The 19,332-nt window shown below is 36.1% G+C and overlaps 3 protein-coding genes across 5 annotated transcripts; all 3 read right to left on the bottom strand.

The window, feature by feature from the left end:
- Positions 1-2,412: 2,412 nt before the first annotated feature.
- Positions 2,413-5,197, bottom strand: LOC110415500 (cation/H(+) antiporter 19-like). Its single transcript, XM_021427171.1, has 3 exons — positions 4,994-5,197; positions 3,694-4,695; positions 2,413-3,597 (listed from the first exon to the last, which is right to left on the bottom strand). Exons 1-3 carry the CDS (start codon positions 5,195-5,197, stop codon positions 2,413-2,415), a joined length of 2,391 nt encoding a protein of 796 aa, XP_021282846.1.
- Positions 5,198-5,833: 636 nt separating this feature from the next.
- LOC110415742 (exostosin family protein) lies at positions 5,834-15,271 on the bottom strand. 3 transcript variants are annotated; one of them, XM_021427445.2, is made up of 16 exons: positions 15,147-15,253; positions 15,000-15,023; positions 13,956-14,404; positions 13,615-13,708; positions 12,877-13,063; positions 12,524-12,782; positions 11,785-11,997; positions 11,622-11,708; positions 11,403-11,537; positions 10,710-10,823; positions 10,285-10,532; positions 10,081-10,161; positions 9,490-9,721; positions 8,114-8,212; positions 7,830-8,015; positions 5,834-6,444 (listed from the first exon to the last, which is right to left on the bottom strand). In XM_021427445.2, the coding sequence occupies exons 3-16, from the start codon at positions 14,301-14,303 to the stop codon at positions 6,343-6,345; spliced, it is 2,385 nt and encodes a 794-aa protein (XP_021283120.1). In that variant the 5' UTR covers positions 14,304-14,404; positions 15,000-15,023; positions 15,147-15,253; the 3' UTR covers positions 5,834-6,342. The 3 variants fall into 3 exon arrangements, with proteins under 3 accessions (XP_021283120.1, XP_021283121.1, XP_021283122.1); XM_021427446.2 differs by lacking the exon at positions 15,000-15,023 and having other exon boundaries at positions 15,147-15,271; XM_021427447.2 differs by lacking the exon at positions 11,403-11,537 and having other exon boundaries at positions 15,147-15,254.
- A 1,695-nt stretch (positions 15,272-16,966) lies between these two features.
- On the bottom strand, positions 16,967-19,121 carry LOC110414791 (uncharacterized). The gene is given in 3 exon segments (XM_021426195.2): positions 16,967-17,257; positions 17,716-18,705; positions 18,708-19,121. Coding segments are annotated over 3 exon segments (1,695 nt in total).
- Positions 19,122-19,332: the final 211 nt, after the last annotated feature.

Genomic DNA, 19,332 nt, shown 5'->3' on the forward strand with positions numbered 1-19,332 from the left:
ATGCCTGTCATCCTCTAGACATACCACATGGCGTGTCATGGATGGGTGTTAAAGGAGAATGTGACACACTATGCCCTCCATAACATGATGTCAACATGTCAAACCACGTTAGCATTTCCATGCCACCTCACATGCCACATCAGCAACTATGTTGATCAACTCTGTGAAGGATAATTTCGAAAAGAAAATATTAGAGAGACTAAATTGAAGCAATTCACAGAATTAAAGAACTAAAATTATTGTAATTTTGAGTAGACGAAATAAATTAAGAAAATGCATGAGTATAAAGATTGCTAAGGTATTTTGTCCATAAATAATTTTCATTGTCACATTCAACTCATGTAATTATAATTTTCATTCCTATTAGACTTTAAAACAAATATTTTTCTTAAAAAAATGATAATATATAATATTATTATAGTAGCATAATTTTAAAACACTTTTTAAAAAACATGTTAGTCGAATTTCTTGATTCTAACAATCTTATGAAATCATTTGAATGTTTTTTTTAATAGAGAATGGTGAATCCTTTATAGAGCATCCAACATAACTTATTTAGCATGTACATAACCTAACGTATTAGGGTATAGTATTTAAATTCAGCATCACACATCGCAAACATCAAAGTCATATAGATAATAAATTATATTGATCTTTCAAGTCTAAAGACAATTAATAAATTGTAATGGAGCTCTTTTTAATTATTGACGTGACAAACTTATATGGAGCTCTTTAATTGAATCCTATTCGATGTATGCATTTCATACACTGCATCCACTTGTTTGCTTTAAGACCATTACCTCCAATGCTAGAATTAAGACATTCTATCCTTTTTGATAGATGCATAATACGTGTAGGCTTTAAATAATTAGTCACATTTAACTTAAAACAATTTTGACAAACAAAGAACGGAAGAATTATAACTCTTTTGCTTAATAGTTCATCAACTATTAGCATAATTTTTTTATAATGTTATCAATAATTTATGATTATATCATATCTGTTATAGATAAATAAAATATCTATTAAAATATATAATCTATATATATAAAAACAATCATTGATGTAGCAATTTTTATATCTAATAAATAAATAATAAAACTGATTTTTAAGAACATGTATCCAACAATTACATCCTCCCACCATCTTGAAATTTAATTTACCTTTATTTTTGAATAAATAAGGATATTTTTTCTTTATATCTTCTTTGTATTTCGCAAGTTATTTCCCTGGTGTATGATTGGTGAATTGGACTTTTGCAAAAGATATAGTTGGACGCCTTCAAAACTTGTTCTTTACGATCAACCATTAAAACTGGATATTTGGAATATATTAAATCTTCTTAACCTTGTAAAGATTCATATGCCACCGCATGGTTAATATTTGGTGGTAAACCTAAGAAACTATTTAATATAGATCCAACTGCTTATAAAATAAATGAATAAATTACCTATTTATCACACTTTAAGTTCTATAAATAAACTGATTCAAATGTCATTTGGATTACTTATTTAATGATCATGAAGGATTCATTATTGGAGCACAAATCAGTGGACAAATTAACACTCAAAACGACAAAGTTCATCAGCGAGGAAACCTACAATTCATTGATGACATTGAAATACCATACAATCTACAACATGATCTCCTCCATATTATGTAACCACTATAAACAAAAATAGCAAATCTCTTTTTTTTGGGTTATTTGGCTTTGCTTTCAGAATTATTTCTATGATTTGAGAAAATACATTACCACTAGTATAAAATGAAAGAGGTGACGTCGGCTGTGCTTACAAGGAACGTGTTGCTCAACAGGTGTGGGCATTCTTTAATTATTGGGCATATGCATGGTCATGATTATGCCAATTCATTACTCTCTGTTGGCACAGGGAAGCATAATTATGTGAGATCTATCTTGAAGGAACTTTACTTAAATGAATTTTGAGTTGAATATAAAAATTGTCTTGATGCATGGTTTCTGTATTTGTATTTGTAAATGAAGTTGAATACATATTAACTACATCTTGTGGCAAATGATACCGGCTCTTATATATATATGCTGTAAGGAGTTTTATCAACTGATCCCATTGACTTTTATAGAAGGCAAATCTCATTTACTATCCTAAACAAAAAATAATAAAAAAAAAGTTTCTCATAATCTCGAGCGAGTAGTGGGACAAGTTCAGCATTAGGATTCTAAGAGAAGAGTTTAAACGTGCTGATGATGTTTTGCAGTATGATCACATTAGATTAATCTTATTCTACTAGTTAACAAAACCTTGTCCGTCTGTGTTAAATGTAAGCTATTTGGTTTCATTTCATTTTCAATTTTGTCCTTGCGTCGGATATCAAGTTCATCTAATTATCCTCATTACAATTTTCAAAACAATAAATGAAACAGACGTCAATCCCTCACACAGCGTCTGGCAGTGGTGCATTGGAAACTTCATTGCCGTCAAATTGAGCTTGTTCCATGGCATTTGTCGAAGGATCATATTGTTGGACCACCAAAATGGATGAAGTGGTGGAGAAATCCGACGAGGCTAAATAGCTTCCAAGATGGCCTAGTTCAGGACAGTCAGTACTTTTTTCCGTCAATGGCATTGTTGGGGACATTCGTCCTACCAAAAACAGGCTAGATTTGCTCATTGATCTCAGAGCAGCAATGATGTCTTCTTTGCTTCCCACTATTTTCTCCTCGTGTCCTATTGATTCATTTCTCTTGCTTAAACTAATGAACTCGGACAAAATTTCATTGTCCTTGTCCGATTCAGCTCCAACATCAGCTTTAGAGTCTAGTGACATTCCAGGTTTGGCTGTAAACTTAAGGACAGTGAGCTTGATTCCAGGGTGTTCAGCCATCCTCATTCCGTAAGCAAGTGCTTCACGATCATCTTGACCCCCAGAGAAAGGTACCACCACCGAGTAGGACACTTCACTAGCAACCACTTGGGTGGTGCCTCCCAGGCCACGGTCTACAAGAATTCCCACGGTGCAAGGGGCGTGTCGAAGGACTCGCTGGTTCACTAGATGAAATGAGTGTCCTAAAGACTCCATCGATCCATCTAATCTTTGGTGCTTGTGGAATGGCATTAGAATTAGGGCAGCTCGCTTTCGGTCTGCGCTGGTGCAAATATCTTCATGGATAGTATTCAAAGCTGATATTGCTGTCATGGGACGGACAGTGACGCTACTGAGCTGCTGATAGGCCTCAAATGCAATGACCATTTGATCTTGATCCTGACGTTTCTTGTTCCAAAAGGGTCGACCATTTTTGCGGGCTTTATGAATCATTGTAATGGCTGATGATCGTTCCGAAAGTTCCATAAGATGCATGGCATATACACAGAGGTGTCCCTTTTTTCGAATCCCTCGAGATGACTCTATCAGATTGATCAGGGTAGGAATGTTACGAGTACTGTGAAAACAAGCAAGGATTCGGAGCTCCGTATCACAGTCTTTGCGCTGAATTGTTCGATGCTTGTAAGGCTCTCCCTTTCTAGCAGGCTTGTAAATAGCCATCACAATTGGGGTCGTGATGAAGGTAGTGAATAATGCCATTAGAACTAAGATAGCAAAAGATTGGTCGTTTAGCACCTACAATGGAACAATGCACGCGGTTGGTTTGCACTATAGTTAAATACTTTAAGTTATGGTGCATTTCAAGAGAAAGTAATGTCGAAGAATATGTACCTTGCGGTCCTTGCCTATATTGAGGACGATGAGTTCCACCAGGCCTTTTGTGTTCATGAGGAATCCAAGTGTCAAAGCTTCCCTGAAAGGCACCTTGAACAACATTGATACACCAATTGTACCAACAATCTTCCCAAAACAAGCATTGAATATAACAAGCACTAGCAATCCCCATGACTGTCCCCCTTTAATAGTTGCAACATTGGTTTTCAATCCACTAGATGCAAAGTAAAGCGGCAAGAAAAGCCCTGAAACTAGATCTTCTATCTTCTCTATCAACACGCTGGCGAAAGGACCATCTTTAGGTACTATTATGCCCACCACAAAAGCCCCAAAGAGTGCATGAATGCCAATAGTATCCGTGACAAAACCAGCAGCCAACACTAGTGACAGTGTGATACAAATGTAGAGCTCCTTCACTGGCTCACCATCAAGACAACGCCTAGCCATCAATGTAAGAATCGGTTTCAATAAGAAAATGGCAAATAACACGAAAGCTGATCCACAAAGCAGCACCCATACAGAGACGAGAGGAGAATTGTTGGATCCTGTGAGTGCAATCGCAAGTGCAAGAAGTATCCAGGCAACAACATCATTGACAGCTGCTGCCGACATGGCTATGCGGCCAACATCGGTGGTGAGAAGTTTGAGCTCAGCGAGGATACGAGCAAGTACAGGAAAGGCCGTTATAGAGAGAGCAACCCCCATGAAGACAAGAAAAGCTATCTCACCAACTCCTTTATTGATGGTAGAACGAAGAACAAATGATGTACCAATGCCGAGAACAAATGGGAGACTGATCCCTGCAGCGGCTATTCCCAAGGCCTTTTTGCCAGTGCGACGAATTGCACGGATGTCAAGCTCAAGACCCACCAGAAACAAGAAGAAGAGAAGGCCAATGTTGGCTAAGGTGTCCAACACGGTCATGCTTCTTTTTGGGAAAATTTTGTTAATAAACTCCTTGTTTCTTCCCAAGGCAGAAGGACCAAGCAAAATTCCTCCCTGGTAAAATAAAAAACTAATGAATAAGTCACATGCATGTATATCATCAGTAGTGAAACAAACCAATTCATGTTGCCTTTCATTTGCTTAACAATTATGTTCATTAAAATCAACAATTTCTTAATATAAATAACATCTAAATTCAATTTGTATATATAAGAACTTACCCCTTTTAATTGTTCTAGTTACATAGTCAAGACATTGATCCCCTTCATCTTCTTTTAAGAAACAAAAAGCTGAAAATGAAGATGAAAATTTGGGAAACATGCCGACTAAAGAGATAAATAGCAGAACTCACAATGATCTCCGCAATGACTCTAGGTTGCCTTAGAGGTCGAAGAATGAAAGCAAGGACTCTGGTTAAAGTGACCACCAAAATTATCTGAACAATAAGCAATGGTAGGGCAAAATCGAGTGGATTTTCATTCTGGAAAGCTCCATTGGATGTTGCCTTCATTGGTGCAGGGCAAACAGGGGCACCAGTGCCATTGTTGGTAGCCATTTTGAAACCATGCAAAAGCGAACTGGCTAACAAAGAAAAAGAGGAACCAAGGCCTAGACCCTTTGCTTATTCAATGTCATTAATATTTTGCATGCATGAAAATTCGAACTTTTTGTCTGTGAAAGACAACTAATAAAAGTTGTGTTGCACTGATTATCTATATATGTAAATTAAGACATGGAAACCAGAACACCCCGTTAAAGGAGATCGTTAAGGAGATTAGAACACTTTAACGCTATTTCTGCCCAACTCTTCCGTTACAAACTCAGCAAAATATGGAAATGGAGTCCAGCTTTGAACAGTACTGATGACTATATATAGTATATTTTCTTGGTCAAAGCTTGTTATGAATCCAGAATTTCTTCTTTGTTGTCCTCTATTTACCATATATGTTAGCATCCCATTTTTTTTTATTATATAAGATGATAGCATGAAACTCACAATTTCCTGATAGTTGATCTTCTTACCAGGCTGCTGGGATTTTGAATTTATGTAATGATATAAAAAGTTCCAAATTTACCTCCAATTTCTTATGTAATCCGGTGGCCAAAATGGAAATCTCATTTGATTTTAGAAAACGCAATTTGAGAGATCAAGTTATGCTGGAAAGCGAGAGAAGTTTTGATGGCAATGGGATTGAAGTTTTTGTTCTTTTGTTGGCATTATAGCATACCACAATTCACAATGTTTGTGTAGACAAAAATGAAGTTTGGCTTACAAATAAAAAACAAAAATGAAGTCTGGCTTACAAATGAAAAACAAAACGAAAAAAGGGTTCAACTCCCCCATCTCTTTGCTAACATGCACTTGTATATTCCAACACCCCCTCAGCCCCACATCACTTCCCCCATAAAACTTTCCTTCTTTCTTATTCTTTTAAATACTCTTCTTAAAAAATTGTAACAAAATCCTGTATTCTGTATCCACTTCTGTTTGGTTGAGAACCTTGCAAGAATTGGCATGCCTTGGGATATCCAGCTTTCTTATCGATATCCTGCTGGCCGGTTTTACACACTTTTAAGCTCTAACACAGTTTTCTGAAACTCAATCCTTTGCTAGAAGCTAAAATGTTGATTCATGTACATTTGCTCTGGACACTTCAGCTCTTGGACTGCAGCATGCTATGTATGCTAGTTTATAGCTCTTCACTTGGTTCTTATCAAACATTCTGGTGGTACTCCATACTCCTTTTTAAGGTGAGCAAGTTGCCGCCTCCAAGGGTCATTATGTAACTTGTAGTGCAGAACCTAGTTAACAGCAATAACAGGTTAGCATGATATGCATACAAACAAGCAAAACACAAATATGTCCTTATGGATTAAGATAATCTAAACAGCGTTGACACCCAAGGTCAAGAAGTGTAATCGAGAGCGCATGCAACACTTCAAAACATACATATTGAAACATGCCTTAATCGTTCTCTGGTGGTCAAACTGCATATTCAAACTTCAGAGAACAGAACACTGCAGAGATTTAACCGTAGTGACCATTCAAGGACACAAGATATCATCTCTGAAGAGTTGCCCTGCATATTTTGAACCCTGAGCCCCACCAAACACTCAACTACCAGACCATGCATAAGAAAAAGTGATTCTAGAATTTTAAATAAACAGATCTGGTTATTATTTAAACATTCCACAGAATCCGCAACCCTGCACAAATGAAAGCAGAAGTTGTTGCTGCTATAAGAACTAAGTCTGAAGAATAATTTTGGTTGACAGTGTAAATTTATAAGTGTCAAGGGGACAATATAAACTTGAACAGGAAGAGAGAGATTTCAAACTTTGATATGAAGAAAACTACAAAACTGTCTAAACCAAATTTGCTTAGATGTACAGCAACTACTCAGAAAGACACTAAAGCAGTTTTTAAAACTCAAGGGAAATAACATAAATATATAAGAGTGCCATTGAGGAGAAATAAAATTAGAACTCTAGTATGCTATTAAAGGACTTAATTTTCAGTCCGCCATCACTAGTGACAATGGCACCCCTTTCCATTACTTGATTATTCACTTTGCTCCAAGGATAAATGTGAAATGCTCCAGGGAAAGCATCTGCTAATTTCCAATTTTTAACAGATATCCTAAAAAGTCTAAAACAATTTTAACCGTTATGATCAGACCACGTCCAGTTTCATCTGCCCGGATACCTTAATATTATATTACTTAATAGATATTACTAAAAGCTTATATAAATACTGAACTTCACTTACATCATAACAGTCCATTTCTTGAGACAGCCAAAATGATTTTAGTGTTTGGCCAAGAACTTCATAAAAATTTCATGCTCTTGGATCTTACTATGAATGAGTTTGCTAAAGATTCCTTAGATTCAACCCTCAAGTATCAATAAGCTCACATTCTACAGAGAAATAAGTGTTGTAGGGAAATAAATTCTACAAATATGTTGAGAAGGTTCTTCTGTAAGCAAAAGTATTAGATAGTTCTTTCCATTCGGTCTCTCTACTAAAACTACTCAAAGAATAAACCTAATTCCGGGAACAGACGTTGCATATTGGAAATATACTCAGATGTACTGCAATCTGGAATAGTTAACATCAATTTCACTTGTTTCATAGCATAGGTTTTGGGGATAAAAATGCTTTATATTCAGTACAGAAGGAAGAATACCTGTAAAAATGTTGTAAAGACGTCATCTTCAGTTTGTTGCAAGAATTGAACCGCCCAATCCTCCACTCGGCCAAAAAGAGTTTTTTGCCTTTCAGCTTCTAGCAAAATAGAATTGCGATAGAGGAACCTCTGCCATATTTTCTGTACATTGGTCAACTTGAATTCTATTTCTGTTTCATTGATTCCCTGCAAGACATAAAGGCCACCATACAATCAGCTAAATACGAAAAAAAAATTCATCTTTTTACGTTCCAGTTAATAAGAGACACCTAAAGAGACAATACCCGTAGAATCTTTATCAAATTTGGAATTTCGTCTTCATGTATTCTAACAGCAAAGCTCTCATAGTTGAGCACATTCTCGTAAGGCAGGAAGATCCCATCCTATAAATGAGGAGATGCCAAATAAAAAAGGAACAAACCAGAAAAAAAAATGATCAAACATGCAATTCTTTTAAGGTAAAGATAGAAGTTAGAAGTCCAAAATGTCAAATAACCCTAGAACTGGAGGGGAAAACATTCAAGTGTGTTTGCGACATAATGATCTGAAAAATGGCCATTGAATTCAATCATTCAAAGTATTAAACTATCAATGCACACTCCTCTGAAGCCTAAATGCGAAGCCATAACTCACCCTAATGGTTAAGGTGTTAAAGACAACTAGATAAGGGTGATAAAGAAAATTTTCTTGTCCCAGTGGTATTAGCCACTTCAATAAGTTAGATACCTACTTCATAATCAGAACAAGTTATCCTTTTCTCTTATACTTATATACTTTTCAGAAAGCATATTTCAGGAACTCAAATGTGGCTTGCTCTCGAAGTGCCTAAGAATTGTTATAAAAAATCTTATTCAGAGGTAAAAGGATGAAAGTTCGACTCCAACAACTTACAAGCACTTTATCAATGTTTATAGCAAATCTTGGCCAATGTTTGCAGCACCATGCATTTTTCTCATTTGAAATTAGTCTTGAGAGAATGAAAGCCTACCAAATTCAGGGATGTGGGCTCATGCAAATTACCATTTCTTGATAATTAATGTCAATTTTTAAATTATCATTGTCAATCAAACAGTGAAATCATTGATCTCAGAAAAATAGGTTATTTATATATGAGTTTTCAAATTGCATCTTTGGTGAGCCACATTCCTCCAGCAACCATGTTTCATTAACAGAACATAAACCAAAAGCTCTTGAGCCGCCACTTGGTGAGAAAGCCAATAGTCTGAAAATAGCTCATTTATATGAGGTCTTTTAAAAAAAAGGGAAACCAAGCTCACATCTAATAAGGCCTATATAGAATAAAGTTCTGTTTTCTAAATATCTACCTAACAGAGCCAAATGTCCTTAAGCACTGCCTTCCAAAAGGATAACTTAAGTTGCACCCTTTTAAATGCAATGAATTTTGAATTAGAAGTTTTATATTTTATATTGCCAAATATTTTGAGGTGCAAAGCAGAAAGGTGAAGCCATAATTCACCAAAATATGACAATTGCTTATAACGTATGCAGAACATCATTTGCCACTCCAACATAGGAAGTAATCCAAGTCTCACTATGTTTTCAAAGAATTATATGCTTCAAGCTATAAAATGCTTCTCTAAACCCGTAAGCTGGCAAGATCAGGTAGCTATGTGAGGAACAACATGCATTAATGCAGTACCTGAATAACCACAGGAATGCATCCTTGCAAAACACTGTCTTCCATGCGACCACTCCAACCATCTCCAGGCAGCACACCGCAGAAAGTAGAATTGGCTATATCCTCATGATAGTTATTAGAACGAAGAGGAGTCACAATCACATCTTCTGCATGCTGTTTCCCTAGTTTTCCCTCCTTGTTAGGGGTTGATCCAAACTCATCTGCCAGTTTCTGTCTGATCCCCATGCTATACCTGCATGAACACCAACAAACCATCCATAGGTAATTGCCAAGATTTGAAACTTATTAAATGCATATCAGCTGCCATGTGATAACTGAAAACCAACCATTAAACTATGATGGCAGCCTGATCAGTCAACATGTTTCTTAATAACGACACCAAAGGCAAAGACTAATAAAGTTGATTAAATACCATTCTTAAAACACCAGAAAATGGCCCATTTTAGATAATGAATATGTAAGAGATGGAACAAAGAAAGACTAAGCTACCAAAAAGAAAGGTGCAGATTGTGATCCTATGTGCAGATTGTCTATATTTGCTTTAAATATCCCCAATCAAAATTTATCCATATGAACATGTAGTCAACTTACGTAGTTTCTGGTCTTCCACTTGTAAAAGCTGGTCCTAGATTTCCATTGAAGTAAAATAGCATCTTCCGCTTCTCACGAGGCCTGAAAATAAATAATCAAAGAATTTTGTTTTCCTTAGAACCTATGTGAAGGTGTTTCAAATTGAGAAACACAAGTATTGCATATGAATACATATATAGATATATGTATATATATGACAGGTACCTAGACCACAGTTTGGCACTCAAGGCAGTAACATCAGGACGTTTCCAAGCAGGAAGAACAAGATCTTTCGCAGGATCGAAACAAGGATGGTTCCCTCTTCTATCAGATGGAATCGTGTCCCAGTTGTCAGCCCAGTAGGCAGTTGTTGAGTGGTTGTGCTTAGAATTTGTATTACCCCAATGAACCAACATCATGCTATTCCATATCTCCTTAGGGGCATAGCAAGCACCTTCATCCCATGAAAAAGACTGCCTTCAGATATAGAGGAGGACATAATTAGCATACATACTGTAAAAATCTACACACAGAAAATGCTCGCATATGGATAGACAGACACACACATACACACATATACAGAGAGAGAATCAGCAACCATTCTCTTCAAATTTCTATATAATCATTAAATGAAACATTTCATATCATACCCAAACATGGTCTCTTCCTGCTGAGCGGTTCCAATAAGCATATTTCTCAACAATGTGATCATATGCCTTCCTATAAAATTCCAAAGTGAGAGAGCTCCTCAGGCCAGTATGATTCTGAAATTAGCGAGTAATAAGCACATAAATATGTGGCTTGTGGGCTCAAATAAAAATAAATAAAGCCATGTAGATGTTTGCGCGTGAAACAAAATAGTGCTGCCCTTTCGTTGCTCTGCAAGGGCAGACTAAGGAAGGAACATATAAAGCATAATGAAAATACTTTTCTGAGAGGTGAAGAGATGATACTGATTTTGAAAATTACTAGATCTTAGACCCATAAAAACATTGAGTAGGCCAAAGCCAAATGTAAAATTTTTGTTAGAAAGAAAGGTAAGTTACAAAGCATCAACTATGCTGCACAATTGACTCAGCTGTGTCTCAATTTAAAAAATTCATTTAAAAGAAAGAAAAAAAGAACTTGCTAAATGACCCTTCTATTGGTATATCTACAGACTTCCTCTCAAGAAGAATCACATCGTAGTCCTATAGTTTTAGTTGAAAATCCTAAAGAGGATATGAACATTGAACAAAGCCCCAAAAACAGAAAGCAATAGAGATTCTGCTAATCCATTATGCAATAAGTTCTTTTAAGCATAGTAGAATACAGACTGAAATATAACAACTTATGAAGTTTACCTCCATGCTCAAATGGGGTGCATCATCAGCACGTGTTATGATGCAAGAATCCAGAACAGGAACAAAGAAAAAATCTGCTTCTTCACCATTTAATGTTCGATATGGACTAGCTAAAACACTCTCATAGAGTGCCATCTGGAAATTTATAGCATCAAGAAAATTTCTAAGCAATGCTTCAGGTTATAAGTTGCTTTGCATTGATACTAGTTTGAACAATACCTGGGAGCCATACAACTGATCTGTCCACAATGTTGCATTCCTGTCATCATAGATTCTGTTTACGCACTCAAACCTAAAATGTCGTCCCTACAATGGCCATTAAGTGAAAACATAAGAACCTTTTCCTAATAGTATCAGATATAAAAATATTGCTCATTCTTACCTCCAGAAGTAAACTGTTGAACTCTGGGGGTAAGTCATATACATAGATAAGGGGCCTTTTCTTTTTCACTGCAGCATTGAGATTGACAAGGTTTCCTGTGAGTTCAACACTAGGAATATCAACCTGAGCAGGACGGAGCCACTTAGGCCACTCTCCCATAGGAGATACAACTGAAGGAATACTGCAGTCTGTCCCATACCAACCATTATGGCACTGAAAATAAAATTGATTTAGTTTTGAATGCAGTAAAGAAAGACGCAAGTTAAGCCAAATATTTCCAATGTAAGGAGTGGTTAACTCAAACTAATAGAAAAATACTCATGGCCAAAAATTCATAAGTATTGAATGATGTAAATCTCTCTAACTAATGGAACAATCCTCATGGGCAAAAACTCATGTTTAAACCACATAGAGAAAATGTAATTGCCCAAATCAAAAAGGAGTACAGTGCAATGTAACGTTTAAATATGCTCCTAAAATTTCCAAACTATTCCAAAATTCCAAAAACACTTATGAAGATTGTTGTTATTATTAGCCTTCCAACAAATCATAGTAGTCCCTTAGTTTTGTGCTATTCCAAAAGTGGATAATTGTTTTTATGCTCATCTATTATTGCTGATCATATATCTTTGCCTTAAAAAGAATGTAGGTGGAAGGAAGATTGGCGACCAATTTTTTCCTTTCAAAGGCAAATAAGTCCCACTATTAATAGAAACAAACAGACTATTAAAGCTATTACCTGGCAAAACCCACCACGGCAATGGCCATGTCCAGAGCATTGATTGATACAAACACTTTCAACAGGCACTTCACAGAAACGTCCCCAAAGACCATCATATTTGCAGTCACATTCCTCTTTAAAGAGCACTTTTGAAGCATATGCTGCATCTGGGTCTACATTACACCACCCTGGTTTGCTACCATTTGTTGTAAAAATATTATCTAGGTCAGCTTTTGACCAGTCGGCAAGTTTGGGACCTCCAGGTTCAGAAGGTAAGCTGAAATAGATGCAACACAAGGACTGTGGCTCGTGATGTTCAGGATAGAAGAGAAATACCATAAAGCACATGCTAGGAATCTGACTATACTTACTTGATTTGAAACCCGCATGCCTCTGCCATAGGACGATTTGGATATTTTGTGCCTTCTCCACAAAAGCACATAGCTCTGGTAGTGTCACAATGAGCAGAACATATTGAGACAACCCATCGCCCATATGGTAGCTCAGGTGTTTTAGGGTAATTGCAACTCAAATGTACCCTCTCAGAGCATTCTTCTCCTGTTCGATCAGATAGGTTATTTAGCCAAGAATCGTGATTGCCATATCCTATTATTTTAGGAATTTGTTCTCAAGTTAAAGTAAAATGCTTCCAATTTTTAACAACACTTAAAATTATTTATTGCACCATAATCAACCTAAATCTGCCACTGGCATTTAAATTGGTTATATTTCAAATTCATTTTCTTTAATTGATCATCCTAGAGATGGATAAAACATACAGTTGCACTGTCCAAGTATTGCATGGTGTCTTATGTCCAATTTTCTAGAAGCTAGGAGCAGTAACTACTAGTAGTGGGACAGGACTATTTATTTCTTCATAATAAGTAGTACTCTGTTAAGAACGGTATCAAATAGAAGGAAAGCACCAAAAAGTATTTACCATGTCAAGTCCTCTGTATTTTATCATTTTTAGAAGTCTAAAATAGTCCACTGCATTTCATCAAGTTTTTACGTTATCAGTGTTTGCAATGAATAAGGCTTTGCTTTCAGTGAAGCTTCTTATAGAAGTTTAATTGAAATGAAATCAATGAAAGGAGAAAAGTATTTACCACTAAATCCATGAAAGCATCTGCATTGGCCCATTTCATGATTGCAAACACCTTGACCGCTGCAGTCACCTTTGCAGCGCCTACCACCTATTGTCTGCCAAAAGGAACATTGTTATGGCGTGAAAGTCGAGATGATATTGATGCAACCTTAAATAGTTGTCGCATAGGTAGAAGTAATTAAGCAACATATACATCCACCTGAGTGTAGCAAATATAAACTTTCTAAGAGTAGAAGTATTAAATTAAAGTAGCCACTGACACACAGAGATCAAGGAGAAGGGAGAAGGGGGCTGCTTGGAAGACGAGAAGGATAAATGATGATAAAAAATCATCATAATTACCTCAACAATATTGACTTCCCTAGCAATTGCATCACAACCAGAAAGCCACTGCCCAATTTCTGCCTTCCATGGTGCATTATGATAAACAACTCCATTATGCAAGTCAGAAGGAAACCTGTGATCTAAATCAAGACCTGGTTGTATATTTTCCCAAACATGGTCAGCACCCTTTTCAGCTGATGCATTAATAGGAACACATTTGTACTGAACTTGCGGGGCACTGAAGTAATCAAAAGAAGGGACAACTGGAAACAGGAATAGATGAACTACTGAAACTAGCACTATAACAGAAGCAACTGTAGCCACCAGAGACCATGAACATTTCCACTTCTGAACAGAAAACATCATCTCAAGCAGCTCTTGTACTACAAATTGAGAACCAAATCACCAAACAGCAAGTTTCATAAGAAAAATTGTTGTTTATTTACCCCACACTCTATTCCAAGCACCTACAGCAGCAATCAGGAAGCAATATTAGGAAACAAGCACAATAATCTTATGCTTCATTTGGAAATGATTAATCAGAATTGGATTTGATTCATTTTACAAATCATAAGAATGAATGTAATCATAATTGTATCCGAAAATCACTTTTTATTTAGGCATTTCGAATTCACTACTCATAGAAATGTAACAAGTCCATGAATTTGAGTGTAATCATAAAACTCAAAATGCTGAAATACATTACCACAAAATTTATACAACATTTGACATCCGAATCCCTCCTTTCCAATTAAATTCTCAAAGGCAACCTTAAAATATTTTCAAAATTACAGTTTTCAACCCCAAAAACCCTACTGTAAATTGTTGATATAAGCAAACAGAAATTCATAATTCATACAACCTTAAACAAAAAAATGTTTTTTTTTAAAAAAAAATACTTCAAACTAGAAGCAAAGAAAGCCAAACAAATTCTAGCATTAAAACCGTTAATTTCTCATCATAACTAACAACAGGATAAATCATTCACCACAACTGGTAGGAGAAAAGTAGAACTCTTTTGAATAAATATAGAATTTTGATGATCAAACAGCAATGGCTGACCTTTAACCAGATCTGGGGTTGCAGCTTTTGACAAAGAAGACACAAAAAAATTAGTAGGAAAAAGTTTAAGGAAATAAGACAGAGAATTTGGCACTACAATAATGATTGTATCTAATAAAATTAATGAGGTTCAAAGAGAGAGTTTACCAGTTTGGCAAGGTGCTGCTTTGGAGATTCCCAGTAAACCCAGAATTTAAAAAAGGATTAATTTGTAATAAATTGTTAAGATTTAAAAGGACATAAGACTTTGGCAGCTAATCATAGGAGAGTCAATCATTAGATTACGAAAGCCGCCAAGGCTCTCGCTGGGGAAGTTTGAATGCTGGCATTTAGCTGTTAAAATTACTGTAAATACCCTTGCCCGCTTTGCTAATGACTGCCTGAAACTTGCCTGTTTTGGAAGAGAAAGCCGTTAGCGAATCAAGGCTAATTCTGTCATTTCACACCAACACTGTGTTGTCTATGAATTTTGTTAAAGGAAATACTAGATAAAAAAAAAAAATTGCCCAAAAAGATTGTATGTACGTGAAGTTAACAAGTTTATATCGGGGACCACTAAAAAGATTAATAATATTTTTATTAAAAGGAAGAAATTAAAAGCTTCACAATCAAAAAAGGACTTAGATAAAAAAAATTGGTTCAAATGGCATCAATTATTAGACACGTGTGAAATAATTGAGGGGGTCTCTTTTTTTTTTTTCTTTTTTCAAAAAAGAAAAAATTGTATCTATTGCTATTAAAAGTAAATTTTTATTTTTATTTATGTTTCTTAGCGGAAGAAAATTTTAAAAATGTAAAAATTATTAGTTTTATCAAAATAAAAATAATGTGTGATTAATGCTATGTTAATAATTTTATATAGGTGTCTTTTTCTCATTGAAAAGTTCGGAAAAGGATAAGCAGTATACACTTTGTCTCAAAATATAAGAATTTTTGTTCAAGAAAAAGGTGCTCCTAAATACTACTAAATCAAACCCTCATTTTATTTCTGTTTTTTCAGTTACAAGTAACTAGATGCAATCTTCCCATTTTTCAAATTAATTAATTTTACCAAAAATAAAAAATACTTTTCCTTGAACATAGGAAGGTTTTCATGTGGAAAGAATCGAGAAAATAGTATTGATTATTAGGATGACCGTATTTTTTTGCTTGATGTGATGATTAATTTTAATTCCCATATACTCTTTCAATAATATTTTTCTGATTCTTTCCATATATATATATATAATATTGACCGTGAATTATGTTTTATCGCCCTTAAGATGTGAACTGCGTGGCTTGTAAAACAAAGGAAAGCGCATGGTGCCATGGTGTGAGTCTAACTCTTCAGCCTCCAATTTCCATTACCATGAATATGATGTAAAAATCTACATTATTTTTTGTCGTATTTAGCATATATATCAAATTCCTTTTCGATCAGATCCAATCAGGTCCCATAGACAATCATTTATTTAATTTATTGTACTTATTTACAGGGCAGCATGTCAGTTGTTCATCCACGTTTTACATAATTTTTGGAAGTCATAAGGTTCAGCTGGCTTCATTGGCATTTCTCTCACATTAAAGAAGGGAAAATATTTGATGCATCCATAATATAAAGTTTTTATATATTATCAAATCATTAAATTTAATATTTCATTAAGTATTATTTTGAAATAAATAAAAAATTGATATTAAAATATAATATTATTTTGGGACTTTATTAATTTTTTAAAAAAAACTATTTTATTAATGAAATTTGATGACCTCATCATTTATATAAGTTATACATTATTAGTAAATCAAATATTTATAACCATATAGAAAGGAAGCCTCATGAAGGCTTCAAAATTGTGACATGTCAAGCCTTTTGATTTTGCTCCACCTTGATTTTTCATCATTTGACATGTGGCTATTTTCTGCTATGAGTTTTAGATCCATAGAGCGCAGTTCATCTCTCAAACTATTTTTTATCTTAGATTATTAGACTACTTGACCTGACGAAAAAGAAGGAAAGTAAAGCTTAATGCTCCTAACCTGTAAGAATATGATATAGGACTCTGACAAGCACTACAGTCTCTTGCATACTTGTCATCAAGAAAGAGTAGGTGTTCATGACTTGGATGCCACAAGGTGTCTGATAGCAAACTACATGCAATGTCAACAATAAAGTCACAGTATTTTTTGTCGCATTTATAGCTAAATCCATGGTGATGTCGATGGCAAGCCCAACAACATGCAAGTGTCACGGGCCACATGTCACGGGCCACAGCCCAGACCTGCCAAGAGGCCCAAGAGGGTGCCAGCCCACCAAGACCCATGTAGGGTGCCAGCCCACCAAGACCCATGTAGGGATTTCCCTCCCAAATGAGCTTCTAGAAACCTTAGTTTCCCTCCCAAATGGTTTTGGAGGGAAATCCTTTGGAGGGAAAATTTTGGAGGGAAATGGGTGGGGAACCTTGGCTATAAATAACCCCATCCTCCTTGTATAAATCATCCAACACACTTGTATCTCAATTCATTCAATACAAGCTTAGTTTTTCTCTCTAGCATTCTCTTCCCATTTTTCCTTCCTCGTTTATGCAAACTTGCTTGCCGGCTTAAAGCCATTGTGTGGGTGTTGAGTGCTTGTTGGGCGAGTGCTGAAGCACTAAGGCTGACTTGGGTTCTAAGTGTCGAGATAAGGGTTGAGCCTAAGGCCGCACGGAAGGTGGTCGTAAGTATCGCCCCGTGACACAAGCTCATCCTTAATAAGTGTAAGTAGGTGAGTGTGACTTAGGTGTTGCTTTTGTATAGGCAACTCAGTGCAGCTCATGTGGAGGAAAAACTCACCTTGCTCACAACTATTATAAGGGGCTGATATGGGCCTCATACACCCATCACAGTTGTTAACATCTTGGACTTCACCGCTAAAAGTGAGAATTAAATCATGTTCATGGTAGGCATGTTTGATCTCTGTTGCTAATACATCTTCTCTCACACTTATTTTTTTAAGAACAGTGATCAAATTTATAGATTCTTGTAGTGCTTCATCTTTGTCTTCCACCCAAGGTGTTCCACCCCAAATACTTGTATCGGTTGCACATCGCACATGAGCAATATAATTGCAGTCGAAAACAGAACAAGAGTAACTCCCATGATCTAAATTCAGACAAATTCTGCACTCCCATGCGTTAGACTGACTTTTTTGAAGATAATAGTGGTGAGAAAGATGGTGATGATGTCGTGTTATTTTGATGGTGTGTGGTAATGTCGATGAAATGCAACCCTTATGAACCATAAGGTCACATGTAGTACAGATATAAGGATTGCGGCCTCCATCAATACCACAAAAATCACAAATGAATTTGATTTTCCTCTTTACGAGTGTAAATGGGTGTTCATGACTTGTAACTGTAACCATGCGCGGGGGAAAGGCATCTGCAACCGTAATTCCCAACTTGCAAATAGAGCAGTGATAAACAAATCCCTTGAATGTTAGTTTGCACAAATAGCCAGAACATTTCCCTGGATGAGTTGATGGATCTGCCAAGAGTGTTAGAGGCTGCTTGCGGCGGTAGGGGTGAGTAATCTCAAGGGGCAGCTCAGCACATTCCTTATGAAGGTGAAAGTAGCAATCCAAATATCTGTAAATCGGAAATGATAATGGTTCCTTACATCCGATGCAATCCCCACGGTCTTTCCTGTTGTGCTTTTCAATATAGATCAATGGATACTTGTGGATAAAACGTTCACGAGTGTCGGAAAGTTTCCAACCATAGATAGTTGAAACAAAGCACAATTGACGTCAAGATTGAAATTACAAAGAGCACAGTGATAACCAAATCCCCGACGACCCATGTGACAAAACCAACATAGGAATATACCAACACGATGTGGTGGTTTTGGTAGAAGAATGAAAGGGTGTTTGGGGTGAAAAGGATGATTAATCTCGAGGGCTAACTCAAACTCCGCGCATGTTTTGTGAAGATAAAACCGGCAGTCGGTGCAGCAGTAGCTAGGACCCTCAACTCGATCCTCACATAGACAGCAATATGCTGCTTCTTCTTCTTCTTCACCAGAGGATGAATCTGCAGTAGGTGCATGAATTTGCTTTTGGATGAACATCAGAGGATGTTCATGGCTAAAATGTTTGAGTTCCATCTCTTTCTTTCCCTCTTTCTACCTATTTTCTTGATTATGAGCCAGATATTGTCTAAAGAAAACCAGGTAATTTTTATCAATAAAATTAGGATAATGTTGGGCCAACTTACAACCATAGTTTCCTCTTCTTTATTTTTGGAAAGAGACCACCATAGCTTCTTTACCCCAAAAGCTCCCACTCCAATAATTCTTTGCAGTTGGTCCTACAAAA

This window comes from Theobroma umbraticum, unplaced genomic scaffold (genome assembly GCF_002168275.2).
Source record: "Theobroma umbraticum cultivar Fairchild unplaced genomic scaffold, ASM216827v3 scaffold_147.0, whole genome shotgun sequence".
Taxonomy (NCBI): Eukaryota; Viridiplantae; Streptophyta; class Magnoliopsida; order Malvales; family Malvaceae; genus Theobroma; species Theobroma umbraticum.

Bases quoted from the DNA above. Each gene is read 5' to 3' on its own strand.
- LOC110415500 (XM_021427171.1), bottom strand. From the start codon at position 5,197: ATGGCTACCAACAATGGCACTGGTGCCCCTGTTTGCCCTGCACCAATG. The intron at 4,696-4,993 runs GTGAGTTCTGCT...TTATTTTACCAG, and splicing joins GAGTCATTGCGGAGATCATT to GGAGGAATTTTGCTTGGTCC. The intron at 3,598-3,693 runs GTACATATTCTT...GTTCCATTGTAG, and splicing joins ATATAGGCAAGGACCGCAAG to GTGCTAAACGACCAATCTTT.
- LOC110415742 (XM_021427446.2), bottom strand. From the start codon at position 14,303: ATGATGTTTTCTGTTCAGAAGTGGAAATGTTCATGGTCTCTGGTGGCT. The intron at 13,709-13,955 runs GTAATTATGATG...TCCTTTTGGCAG, and splicing joins GGGAAGTCAATATTGTTGAG to ACAATAGGTGGTAGGCGCTG. The intron at 12,783-12,876 runs GTAAGTATAGTC...CATCTATTTCAG, and splicing joins GCATGCGGGTTTCAAATCAA to CTTACCTTCTGAACCTGGAG.